General features: G+C 39.1%; 1 protein-coding gene across 2 annotated transcripts in view; it reads right to left on the reverse strand.

Annotated features, from left to right (window-relative positions):
• The window catches only part of UBR5 (ubiquitin protein ligase E3 component n-recognin 5), a 94,580-nt gene that overhangs the window by 72,620 nt on the left and 7,817 nt on the right, over positions 1-14,143 (reverse strand). For both annotated transcript variants that reach the window (XM_069779813.1, XM_069779812.1), the window contains exons 2-5: positions 1,874-1,918; positions 1,296-1,377; positions 1,035-1,111; positions 115-234 (exon numbers count right to left, since the gene is read on the reverse strand). In XM_069779813.1, the coding sequence (XP_069635914.1) occupies positions 115-234; positions 1,035-1,111; positions 1,296-1,377; positions 1,874-1,918 (324 nt within the window). The remainder of the gene's footprint in view (positions 1-114; positions 235-1,034; positions 1,112-1,295; positions 1,378-1,873; positions 1,919-14,143) is intronic.

Here is a 14,143-nt window from a genome sequence, read left to right on the forward strand (position 1 = left end):
ACTGCTGTAATTATACGTTCCCTTATACATACTGCATACAATTTATATATGTGTATACACATATACTCAAATATGGAACAAACAGATTGCAGCCTCAATCCTATCAAAACTTACCCAAGGGTGTTGCCTGCCAGTCTGCCCAGAGTTTCAGAACCAGACAGAAACCATGGGGAGTCACTAGTCCTGCCTGGCCTGGATGTCCTTCCTGCCCCTGAGCCACTGCTCAACTTTGAACTGAAAGTAAAAGATGGTAAATCAGTCACAAAACAATCCCAAATGGGTTAAGAACAAAACCTGGAATCCCAGGTCTAAATTCTCAGGGACTTAGTCTGGTAACATACCAGCTTAAGCAACACCCTTGGGGAATATTCCAAACTAATCTAACTGTATATTAAGAGGTACGCTGGAAAAAGAAAGTGGAAAGCATGCCTAACAGATCTTACGTACATTGGCAATCCATAATAGCACAGTTGCAAATACATATTAAGCTAATTAGTAATTTGAGTTAGCCACTGTGCTAAGTATTCAGTTAGCGTATATGTATAAATTGTAATCACCATGTGTTCTATCCATAAACCTTAGCCTGCGTATGCTACTTCAATATTAAGAAGTGGTTTACATTCAAATATGAACCATTAAATAGTCCTATTAAGGGAGACTTACCTGGACTGAAGACAACAGGTCTAGAAAGTGAGCCTCTCCAGGTGGGACCACTTTCAGAGTGGATTCTACATGAAGCTTAACAGTTTAACACAGTTTCTTTCACAAGGATTATTTTTGGAGGGGTTTGTTTCTTGAAGTTAAAGAGATCCTGTCTTATTTCTTTTAGAATCACATCTACTATTTATTCCTACACCAGTTTGACAAGCTAAGCTGTTTGGCTGCATCACCATAACCATTATGTGTCTACTCAAAATACCCATACCAAAGGCAATCTAGTTTAAAAACAAACAAACAAAAACAAAACAAAAAAGAAGCCAAGCTGCTTATCCAGTTCAAAAGAATGATTTAAAATGAAGAAAAGCGTTTCTTACCCATCATTATTATCAGGTTTACCCAATTCCAATCTGTCTGGTTGAACTGAAAAACCAATCCTGCAGACTCTACCATCCTACATTTAAAACAAGAAAACCAAGTGTCCAAAATTGAAATGTAAGACAAGCTACAGAAAAAAATACAAACAAAAACAAGTCTTCAGTTATTGAAGAATGTTGATCAATTTGATGTTAGAAGAAATAATTTTAACTGTGTGGTTTCAAGTTTATTATCTATCTGAGCAGATTTAAATAATTTACCTCAAGAAGAAATGCAGCATGATTTGGTCCCACCACACACTGTTTAATAGTGGCCTGTTCCAATACATTCAAAGGGGGGTGGCTGAAAACAAAAAGTGAGCATGTATAACATTTTTAAAGTCTGAAAAAATTAAAAACAAGTAGCATATAGAAGGAACAACGTGCAGTGACAGTTGACGGTTACCAATATAAAAACATTCAAGAATGACTAAACATGTGCATTAGTTGAAGCAGCTATGATGTATTTTTAGTCATTAAGCACAGAAAATGCAGAACAAAACCTTAAAAGATGATAAGTTTTCATTTAACTTGATCAGCAACAAACATCAGGGGTTATACTTCAAATTAAGGAGTCATTTCATAAGGAGGGTATTTAATAATATCATTTATGGTAACTGGAAACCTAACATTTTCTTCCTAATACAAGAACTGTGTTATCTGAAGCATTTCTGAACTTCGGTATTCATAGTATTGAGGCTTTCTAAGAATATATCTACAGTATAATCATTTACTTCTTGTTGCTGTTAGAAAAATTGTACTTTCCTAAATGATTTACAGCAGCATGTGATATGCCTTACCTGTTTAAATTATATTTGTTCAGCTTCTCTGAAACTTCCCTTAATCTGAAACGAAAAGAAATTAAGCTGTTGATTGAAAGACATCCCCCACAGCACACAACAACCACTTGCATTGGGTTTGTGTGGCAAGGCTTTGGTAGTGGGGGTTACAGGAGTGGCTTCTGTGAGAAGCTGCTAGAAGCTTCCCCCATGTCTGACAGAGCCAATGCCAGCTGGCTCCAAGATGGACCTGCCGCTGGCCAAGGCCAAGCCAATCAGAGATGGTGGTAGCGCCTCTGTGATAACATATTTAAGAAGGGAAAAAAGTTGCAGCTGGCACAGAAACGGCAGCCGGAGAGAGTAGAGAGAACATGTGAGAGAAACAACCCTGCAGACCCCAGGTCAGTGAAGAAGGAGGGGGAGGAGGTGCTCCAGGCGCTGGAGCAGAGATTCCCCTGCAGCCCCTGGTGAAGACCATGGTGAGGCAGGCTGTCCCCCTGCAGCCCAGGGAGGTCCACTGCGGAGCAGATATCCACCTGCAGCATATTTACGACACTACAGGAACAACTTACCACACTTAATGAAGCTCGATGTAAATACTACTTGGTGCTGGGAGTCTGTATAAGAACTGGATGGTGTTCAGCTTCAAATCAGGTTTTTGTTTCGGAGGTTTTTTGCTTTAGAGTTTTACCCTTCCACCTACTATCTTGGCACAAACCCCATGTTTTCTTGCATTTCTATGTGTTTTGCAAGTCACTATCAAAAAGCACTGCTCCTGCCTTGTTACCACCATTTACAACTTTACACACCAAATGAGCAGATGAAGCAATGAGCATTAACTGTAGATATACTTATGTTTCCTCATATAAGCTTGAATACAGTATCCCAGAGTAGACAGGATTATAATTTTCTAGGAAATCCAAGTATGTGGCACATTAGTGCCAAAAAAATGACAGTAAGTTCTCCAAAACAGAAAAGACAGGAAAACAGATGTGCAAAAGCCAGCATCAAAAGGGACGAACAACAAACTTTGACTAGTAGAAGAAACAATCCAGAGAAAATTCACTATATATAGGGTTATGTAAAATATCACCTTTACTAAAAGGGAAAGAATGTTTCCAAAAGTACTTCCATTTCACTTTCATGACACCTCACCAAATGGAAGAGCAGAACCCAAAAAAGGGGCCAACCCATAGACCACCCCTGCTTAGAGTATCTGGTGTTCAAAAGTGGAAACCAACACAGTAATTTCTAAAGTAATTTCTAATCCACTTAGAAAAGATCCTCTCCAGGCAGTAAAGATACTCTCTTAGTATCAGGCACGCATTTCAGGTAAAACTTGGGCTCCTTTCTTCCCAAAGATGATAAGCAATCTGAAAAAGCTCCTAAATAGCTTCCAATTTTAGTTACAATGTTCATATTACATTAAGTTATAAAACCAAGATGAATCCTGTAAAAATAGTGCAAGGTCTTCCTAATTAAGAAAAAAAAATCCCAACTTTGGTACCATGTTCATCCTAGCATTCCACAAATCTCCTTCTTATTCAGCAATACCTTTCTAAACCTAAGAAGAAGACATGGCACACCAGCACAGTTTTCCTCTGTCTGAATCCATGTCTTTAAACCCTTTCTTTTTACTTGCTTCACTTCAGTTTCTACACACAAACTGCTATGGACAACAGACTTCAGTTACTTGCAAACCCTGAGCATGAGAAAGAATACAGATTAGAGGTCCAAACAGCCAAATCTTAAGGTTATCAATAGCATTTAACTCTAAAGCCCTTGTCCTGAGGGGAAAAAAAGAAAAAAAACATATATGTCTGTTCGAGAAACAAGATAATTTATACTGATAGAAATAACTTTCAAGCACAAGAAGAAAGGAACACAGTGAAAGGACAGCAAGAAGGAAGTGAATGTGCTTAGAATCGCCTTTTGCTATCCAAGCCAAGCTGCTGGTATCTAAGTAGGCAATTTCACACTCCCAATTTCCAGCCACAACTACTCCACACAGGCCAAGATTACATACATAGATAAGGTTTCTTGTGAAGACAACCCACAAAAGGGAGAGAACACAAACTTCACATCTGTGTGAAAGGTACCCCACAAGAGTGAACTACTGTGGGAGAATGGGGAATGACCCCTGAAGATGAATGGCATACACTCCACAGCTTAATGTACAGTTTTAGAAAGCAAGCAGGGATCTGCTGCATAATATATGACAAGTTAAACATCCCTGAAGTTTTTGTGTCTTAAGTATATTGCCTAACAGTTTCCCACAGGAATCCTGAGCAGTTTTCCATTAACATTTTTCCCCTTGGTAAGCATGAGTAATAATTACAGAATAGGAGAACCTACCTTTTAAGTTCATTGCACTGCCTATATGAAAAACTGATGGCAAATAGAGCAGCGCTTTGGGAGACGGTTACTAGACTAGTCTATTAGCAACGTTTAAAGCTTCCTTACCTGAGCTTTGTGCCACAAAACCTGAGCACTACCAAAGAAATAGACATTTTTCAAATTGTAAAAAATCATCATAATCCTTTTTTACTTGTAAAAAAATAATGAAGTGATAGGGAAGAAATATGCACAGAAAGCTAAGACCTGCAAACTCAGTGAATCTATTAGTAAGTAACACCAATCTCAAAAGAGTAGGTCTAACTGCAACAAGCATAGGTCAAAAGAGATCTAACGTTATTGAAAAGAGGCTGCTGTCAACATTTAAGGGGAGGGAGCAGAGAAGGATGTAAGCAATAAAGCTGAAAGTACTAAAGTCTGTACAGAAGGGGGGGGGGGGAGTACCAACTATCTCACCCTCCCCAACCATCTCATACACAACTGCTGTAACAGCACAATTATCAAGTACTGCCTAATAAGCTTAGAGATCCATGAGAACTTGAATTTGACGCAGAACATCACTGAGTGAAAAAGGAGTAGTTCCCCAGCACCACATCCCTGTTGGGCAGCTGCTAGTTTCACCCCCACTCCTCCCCCTTCCTTGTGCTGCAAGCAGCATTCACATGAACACCAGTCACAAAACTGAGCCAGCAGAAAAACAAGAGTAAAGCAGAAAGATGCGTTTGTATATTCTGTATGGAGAATATGTTTGCTCAAATAAAAACTCTAATTTCACAAAAACATTTCCTGCAGCAGTCTAAACCTTTCTACTTGCACAGTTGCATAGTATGGTACTACCAACCCTCAAAACACATATTTGAGAGCAGGTTAATTTTAACAATACAATTCAATAATTTCAACTGATGGTGCACTGGAGGAAGAGGTACAGGCAGAGATGACTTAATCAATTCTTGCGTTAAGGAAGGTCAACGCTTCCACTGAGACCTTTCTGTGGTAAAATGAATCTCTGATATTAATGCCTAGACAGGCTAAACTTTGAAAAATTCTCATTACAGGCAATTGAACTATTTCAAAGGATGAAGTTAGAAGCAACATGTAATTTGCTCATGAACACATTTTTGGGGAAATGCACTAGCTTGCCACGCTTTTAGACAAAAAATTTAGTGATGATGGCTCCTGTGTTAAGACACACATTCTTTAAATATCCCTATCAAAATTCATCCAAAAACAGTTGTGATGAAAACAAAAACTCAGTTTGTCCAAACCAAGTAGGGATTGCTTTCATTTTAAGTTTTGCAGCTACAATTTCTAGCCTCTCCAAACTGATCAGAAGAGAAGGGAACTGTGCTCACACTAAGCAACCGAAGAGGCTCCAGGTCAGGACTACAGGAGCTCAGACTCCGCAAGTGACGCTTTTATTCATAACAAGGTATTACTTCTCTCAAAGTACATTTCTATTTCCAGAGAAGTTTATCTGAGGACCCATCCTTCCACCACATCTTGCTTTTTAAAACCAAGTTAGGTTCAAAAATGCAACAGCTACAGTAAAACTCCACTTCAAAATACCAAGTATTTTATAGAAAAACTGGACTTCAGTACATTTTAAAGTAATTTTACCCTATTTAAATGAGTGCTTAAATCCACAAAAGCAAAATCCTTGTTTACAATTTGTGCTTTTACCCAATTTGTAAGAATAAAAAACTTCTGTTTTAAAGTAGGCAGGCTGTCCTGAGATTTTTTTTTTTTTTTAAACTACACTATAGACTTCTGTAATACATGTTCACCATGCTCAGCTCCCTGCACCAGCCTGTCAGCAGCAGTCCTACCTCGCTAGTGATCCTGCAGGAATATTCATCCTTCTCAAGTATTTCCATCATGCCAGCAACAGTTCACAGACCAACAAACCATAAGACATAAGCAGAACTTTCTTACTGCTACAACTTTAGAATAGTGCAATGAATGTATGCTCATCCTTCTCCCTGTGTTAGGAAACCAAGTTACAAAAATAAAGAAAAAAACCCCCCACCTACATCTACACACAGTGAACATCTGCAAGACCTTCTCAAGCAGTCAAGTAACATAAAAAGCATAGCGCACTGTAAGTAGAAATCTCATGTAGCAAGATTTACATATTTTTCCCCTCAAAAAGTTAAAAAGAAACAGTATTTACAGGCATTAATATCTAATCTGACATTTTGCAGCTTTGGTCAAATAACAGTACATCTAGCACATTTGTTTTTAAGTATTAGAACAATTTCTGCCATCTCAAAGATGAATTTCTGTAATGATATAAAGCAAGCTATTTTTCATTTTTCTTTGTAACTGTAGTCTAAATTTTTAAGTATCAGCTAGGTCTTTAAAGAACACATAGTAAAAATCACTGAAGCTAAGCAACGCAAACACAGGATTTAACCACAGAGATGTAAAATAAAATGCTCCCATTCTGCATGTCTCCAGAAGGAAGAAAGTATTTCTGTACTCAGCAAGTAACACTACAGGGTCCCAGACACAATATTCAGAAGATTGTCTTGGATTTTTCTGAAGCTGCTCCTTTATAGCCTTAAAAAATTATTTGTACACTTTAAAGTTAAAATATCAGGCAGGGGACCCACCACAAGAGCTTTTCTCACTTCAGCACCACATGGTGATGCTAAATTGCAGAGTAGGAAAAGGAAAGGTACATATTAAAAAAAAAAAAAATAGCTTGGTATGATGAACAACTTTGAGTAGGGAAATTAAAAATAAAACTAATTTAGGCCTGGTAGATTTTTCTAAGTGATCAGGCCTCTTTAAGACAACTTAATATGTCAATGAAGTCTGTAAGCCAACAAACTTAGGAGACTTTCACACCAGAGCAGAAAGAAGTACGCAAGAACTGATAAAATGCTTTTCCAAGACTAGGATAACAACAAGCAGATATCCAAGGTGGGGGCGGGGGGTGGAACCAAACAACTCAAGCACTGGAAAACAGTATTGAGTAACATATCTATCAACACTTAAAAAGTAAATACAACCTTCATCTCCATCCCTCAGCTGAGACCCTGAAGTGCTCTGAGCACAGGGAGCCAGACCCAAGGAGGCAGCTATGTGGCCAGTTAACAGGTTTTAGCCCTGCAGAGCTGCACAGGCTGCAGATCAAAGCCCTTTCACACCTGCCTATCCTGAATCACAAGGAACTGAACTCCTGTGCCTGTCTATTGGTGTCATGAAAACAGAGTCTCAGAAATGCAGAAAATGAATACCAATGAGAAGCTTAAGTGAGTATGTTATCTTTGTTTCCTGATCCTGATTTCCTGAGTCCACGACACACTGGATGCTGTCATTGATGTGAAGTCACATCCAGCTATCTTCCATGCCATAATACAGCATACAAAAGGATCCATCCCACCCCTGATTGCCATGTCAGACATCAGAAAGCAGTTTCCAAAGGGACAGCCTTCCACAGTTCCTGTACCAAACACCTTTCTCCTAATGGAATAAATGAAGAAATAAAGGTGGAAAACCTCTTTTCCACCAGTGAGTAGGAGGAAAGTGCCATGGGAGGGGAGGAGGGCAGAAGAAGGTTAAAGTGTGCTTTAAGTCATTCTGGGTAGGAAGGGGGGAGCATCCATTAAAAAAAAAAAAAAAAAAGCTAAAGTACTACACAAAAGCAGGCAATAAGATTATCTGTAGAAAATACAAAGTGATGCACATTAAAAAAAAATCCCAAGCACAAGTACAAAATGACAGCCTCCAAGTAACCAATACTACTCAGCAGTAGGGTGGGACAACGTGTTTAGACTATAATGCACAGATCACGGAAACAAATAAGATGACAAAGAAAGTCACTGCTCCACTCTGTCAGTCATCAGGCGTACCATGGCTTTCACCATGTCCACTCTCCATCCCAAGAAATATAAATTAGGACTATTCAGTCATTGCATACTAAACCAACACCTACTGCTCAGGAAATCCCTAAGCTGCAAATTCTTAGAACCTGGAAAAGCATCACTGTATGTTTGCCCTATTCTAACACTCTTCTCCTGTCATCTAGCACTGGTCACTGCCACAAACAGGAGGACAACAAGATGGACCTCTTTTCTGACTCTTAACACCTATGATGTTTCATGATATCAACCAACACGGGTTTACAGAATGTGGCTCCCAAACTTTATTTTCTAAGACTGTCAGTTTGGTTGATAATGGTAGTTCTGACCGTTTAATAGTCACCTCTGGAACAATGGTAACACACTGTGCTGAATCAGTAAGCTACAGTAGAAAGCTAATATGGTAAACATCAAACAAATTAATCTCTTGAAAAGAGTTTTCTGCACTATCACTGAAAAGTCTTCAGGTAATACTATGATTGCAGAAAGTAAATTCCCTTACAGCAGACCATTATTATTTCATGATAAAACAACACTAATATAAATTACGACATATATCTAAAGTTAGGTATAAGCTAGCCCACAACAAGGTTAAAGCAGGACAAGAAAAATTAGCAAAGATAGCATAGTGGCAACAACATCAGGAGGTTAAAGACAGATACCCACCAACATCTAATAATCAGAATTAAACACACACTGCAGAGGGTGGTAAAATGACTTACCCATCTTCTTCACCCTACAGAAAGGGTAAACATATATTTCAGTTCTAGTTTTTAAGAAAGCAAGGCAGATTTCATATCACTGTATAGGAGAATGACGGGAAAGCAGTGGATATCACCCACCTAAAGTTTAGTAAGGTTTTTGACACTGTCTCCTGTAAGATTCTCACAGAGAAGCTCATGAAGTATGGATGCACGAGCAGACAGTGAGATGAACTGAAAAGTGTCTGAATGGCTGGGCCCCAAGGGTAGTGATTAGGGGCACGAAGTCTAGTGGGAGGCCAGTGACTAGTGGTGTACCCCAGGGGTCAATAACAGGTCCAGTCCTGTTCAACATCTTCATTAATGATCTGGATGAGAGGGCAGAGTGTACCCTCAGCAAGCTTGTTAATGACACCAAACTGGGAGGAGTGGGATGTCATGCTGCCATCCAGAGCACAGGAACCTCAGGATGTTCAACAAGGGGAAGCCCAAAGTCCTGCACCTAGCAAGGAACAACCCCATGCACCAGTATTTGCTGGGGATGGCCCAGCTGGAGAGCAGCTCTGCAGAAAAGGACGTGGGAGTCCTGATGGACACCAGGTTGAACGTGAGCCAGCATGCCTTGCAGCAAAGAAGGCGAATGGTATCCTGGGCTGCATTAGACAAAGTATTGCCAGCAGGCCGAGGGAAGCAATCCTTCCCTTTATTCAGCACTGATGAGGCCACACCTGGACTTCTGTGTCCAGTTCTGGGCTCCCCAGTTCAAGAGACACATGGACATACTGGACAGAGTCTAGCAAAAGGCCACAAAGATGATTAAGGCACTGGAGCACCTCTCAAATGAGGAAAGGCTGAGAGAGCTGGGAGTGTTCAGCCTGGGGAAGAGAAGGCTCTGGGGGGATCTTATCAACATATATAAACACATAAAGGGAGAGTGTAAAGAAGACAGAGCCAGTCTCTTTCCAGTGGTGCCCAGTGACAGGACTAGAGGTGACAGGCACACACTGAAACACAGGAGGTTCTGTCTGAACATCAGGAAACACTTTTTTACTGTGAGGGTGACCGAGCACTGACACAGGTTGCCCAGGGAGGTTGTGGAGTCTCCATCCTTGGGAGTTACTCAAAAGCCATCTGAATACAGTCCTGGGCAAGCAGCAATAGATGGCCCTGCTTGAGCACAGGAGTTGGACCAGATAACATCCAGGGGTCCTTTCCAACCTCAGCCATCCTGTGATTCTGCGGGCTTTTTGCTTTCAGGATATGATCTCTACACATATGACTTGGAACCAGGGTAACAAAAGGACACCTTTTGCCATTGAAAAGCTAAGAGCTCACGTTTTGCTGAAGAATCCCTGTAAAGGTAGTGGCTTGGGAAAAAAGTTACACCAAGGAGTCAGGTAAGTGTCTGAGAACTGTTATTTAGACATTGAGTAAAAATATTCATGGGTACTAACATATCCATATGGAAATAATGTTTCTCTAGCAGGAACAGCAAGACCAGGGGACAACCACCTCTAGGACTTGAGAAATGCAGCATTAGGTTTGCCAGAACTAGATGTCTCTGGTTAACAATGAATTTCTAGGCTAGCTGACTGGTTCCTCCAGTTCAAAATCTACTTACACCCTTTCTTCAGATTTATCATTTAAGTGACACTGAAAACATCACCACAAGCAAATACCCAATCCTAAAATAGCTATGACACAGCATAGCACCTTTTCTGAAAAAAAGTTGTAATGAAAAGTCTGAATATAAGCAGAAAGAAATCACAAATGGTATGATCCTGACAGGACTAGCACAAAGCAGTTACAGCACACCTACATATGTTATTTAGCACAATATCCAGAGGATTTGGTAGTAAAGTAGATCTACAGCTACAGGGTGCCTAAATGCCTAGTGGTGTTTCTGTGGAAAAAAGAAAAATACACTACAGGAGAATGAGTCAGCTTCAATCTGATGTTATTCTATGACAGCAGACTTCCAAAAATATGGGTCACAGATTCAGGCAATACAAAACAGAAATCTGTTCTCTGGTATAGAATGCATCAAATCATCGTTCTGTGTTCCCAGATTCTGTTCAACTACATAAAGTCCTTGTAGCTGCAACAAAATTCTGTTTAATGTTTACCAGAAGGATATTTCTTTAGCCAGAAGACCACTAAAAGCTAAACAATTGGATCAACCAACTCAGGTGCAAGTTCTGAATCTTAAGAACAACGAAATTTGTAAGCTATTTAGCTATCCATCATTTCAGTAAGTATATCTTTCCATTATAGTAAAATGCGGATAATGGGAATTTAGCACCCTGTGGCTGTCTTCAAGGATACTTGAAAAATACTCACATGAAATAACGTAAGCCAGTATTACTATATTGAGCAACATACGAATGCTAACTACCAAAATGTAGCTAAGAAGCTGTACACTTGTTTGACTATGAGTGACACTTAAAAGACCACATTTAGACAAAGGGAAAAATATCCTATTTTTTATTGTCAGCGCATTGCTGTAGTGATGCCACTAAAAAAACCTGCTATCACCAATAAAAATCCAGTCATTGTAAAAATCTTAAAACCTTTTTGTGTCTCATAGTGATAGATCCTTAAAGCTCCTTCTAGAGTTAATTACGAGCCACCAGGGAGGCTGTGTATTTACCAGCACACCAGCTTAAAGCCAGGAGAGCCAGGTTCTGGTCCCAGCTGAGGCTACTGTGGGAACCCAAATCATAACCTCTCCACCATTTCCTCTTTCATTCTTGCTCTAAGCTTTTGGAAGCCATGACCACTATGTGCAAAGTTGGAAAATGGCCTTTGACTAGAGCACTTAAATGCTACAAAAATATTTTAAAAATTAAAAATGGTCACATTATTAAATACTTGTGCATCTCAGCTGAAGAAAAGCAACAGTATATTTTGTACAAACAATTTTATTAAAAACAAAGCACAAACAAGACACTGAATTCTAATTGCTTGCAATAAAGTCCAGCATGCTTATTCACATGCTGAATTAGTTTCAGCAATAGGGAAAGATCGTTTAGCATGTCCAGTCCTTTACTTGCCAATTCCTCCAATTCCAGGGCTTGAAGTCTTCAACAAAAACTCTGATATCACAGTATTACCTGCGCGTCACTTTTTCAAACTTGTTAAAAACTGCCGTTTAAATACCATGGACTCCCTCTTCACACTGCACTGTCTTCTACTAAACATATATCTTTCATAACCTTCTTCTCAGACACTGCATCTTTGATTTAGATAGGAATGGAATGAGGCCTGGCACAGGCAGCTGAGAGCAAACACTATGCCAGAAAAACAAGCAGCCAAATCGCTTTGTCAGATGCACACTGCAGGCAAAATAACTCAAAAGAAACCCCAGCTTTTGAGGTGCACAGCTCACCACAATACATTGCTGAAAAACAGATTTTGATTTTCTCTTCTCCAGCTGTCTGTACCGCAGCCACAAGAGTCCAAGTGCTTCCCCTCAGCATAACTAGTATCTTAGTTCCTCTACAAGAACTCATGAAGCAGCACGTTGCTTACCTCCTGCTTCACATTTTGCCTACAGCCATACTATTTCAGGTAAAAATCTTGCCAGATACAGATTCTGCACCACAAGAGAAAGCAAGCTTTGGCCATTCCAGCATACAGCCTGTTATCCCCTCACGCCCTCCCATCAAGAGCACGGCAATCCTAGCCAGATTACGTTCTGCCTACCCAATCTGCCCCACGATGACAAGATGCTATGATTTGTATCATTGGAATGTTTTATTAAGTACCTTTAAATCCTTGCTCTAGAGACAGATACATTTTGCCAAAGTCAGCAAACTGCATAAATAATGGTTTTAAAAAAAAAAAAGAAAAAGGAAAAAAAAAAAAGAGAGAGAGGGAAAACTGCTGTTACTAATGTACTAAGTATGGGCAAAGGTGAAGAAAAGGGTTTCAACAACCTAAGAAAGAGATCTTCATTAAAGGTCAGACAACAATAACTCAGTTATATTAAAAAGAAAAACAATATAAAATGGATTAAAAGCCATAAATACTCTTTAGAAAAACACTTCTTGATATTTACTAGAAAGGAAAAAAAAATGCAGCTCTGATCATTTTCAGGCTGGATAGAGAACAGCAAAACTTCACACCATAAATGGAAGAATAAACACTGAGACACACATTTAAGAAAATTAATTTTGCAAGATGAATGAGAAATTAAAATACCACACTTACTGAAGGAAGTCACAAACCCCAGTGACTTCAAATGACAACAGAGTAAGGCCTACAGCTTTCATTCAACTGCATTCACAGGAGTAGTATTTATTTTCCAGTTAAGTTTTTGGTAAAAAATGCTGTAGCACAAACATTTGTCCATATTAAGTTAATGCCAGACTCCACACTGGAAACTATATAGTGAAATTGTAATTTTTAGTAGAATCCAGAGATCCCAATCAAGCTCTCTCTCATTGTGTCAGAACTACCTATGTATATAAAAAGACAATCTATCCCAAAGGTGAAAACGGTGAGAGTTTGAGGAAACCTAATGGAGAATAGAGAATGAAGCATAATGAAAGATTGTAAGCAAATTTTAAAAATGCTGTTTTAACACAGGCTTGGCTTAAACTAGTCAACCACTACTTCTACACAGCGTAAAAAAAAAAAAAGACAAAAATTAGCATCTAGCTTAACTAGAGATGATGGCAAACATGCTGCAGAAAGTAATACCACCAAACCTCCTGTACAGAGCACAGAGTTTCTTTCTGGGCTATGTTCTAATGAACAAGCAATCTACAGCTGTGTGGGTATAATCACACTAGATTACTCAAGATATTCCCAACTGCCCACACTATCGATTACTTTGAGTAAAAAGCAAAAAACCCAAACAAACAAAAAACACACCCTCTTTCAATGTGTTGTTTTTGTTGGTTTTTTTTCCAAAGACAAATTTCATAACATTATTGAAGTCTCCAGCAGCTTTCGTGCTTTCATCTGTTGAGTTACACTACCGTTGTCACAAATTAAACTGGCAGACCTCACAACTGGCAATAAAACAGCAATGATAGTGAGAAGTTCCAACACAGTTAATGTCCGAAATAGTACTAATCATGTGAATGTTTTCAAAGGTTTTTTTATTCTGCATTCTTTAATAAAACACCATAATGTAAAATTAAATCAGAAACATAAGGGGCCAAAGCTATTTTGGGGCACCTTTTCTGATAAAAGGTAGTAACCAGTTTAATGAAGAAAAGCTGTCCAAAACAAAATTACAGATAATACACATTTCATCTCCATTGTGGATGTAAACAATTTGAGAAATCACTAAGAGACATCTTACAGCATAATACCAACAGACTTGGGATTACAAAAACTAGCCAATGAGACAAACAGTA

Source organism: Haliaeetus albicilla, chromosome 3 (genome assembly GCF_947461875.1).
Source record: "Haliaeetus albicilla chromosome 3, bHalAlb1.1, whole genome shotgun sequence".
In the NCBI taxonomy this organism is placed as follows: Eukaryota; Metazoa; Chordata; class Aves; order Accipitriformes; family Accipitridae; genus Haliaeetus; species Haliaeetus albicilla.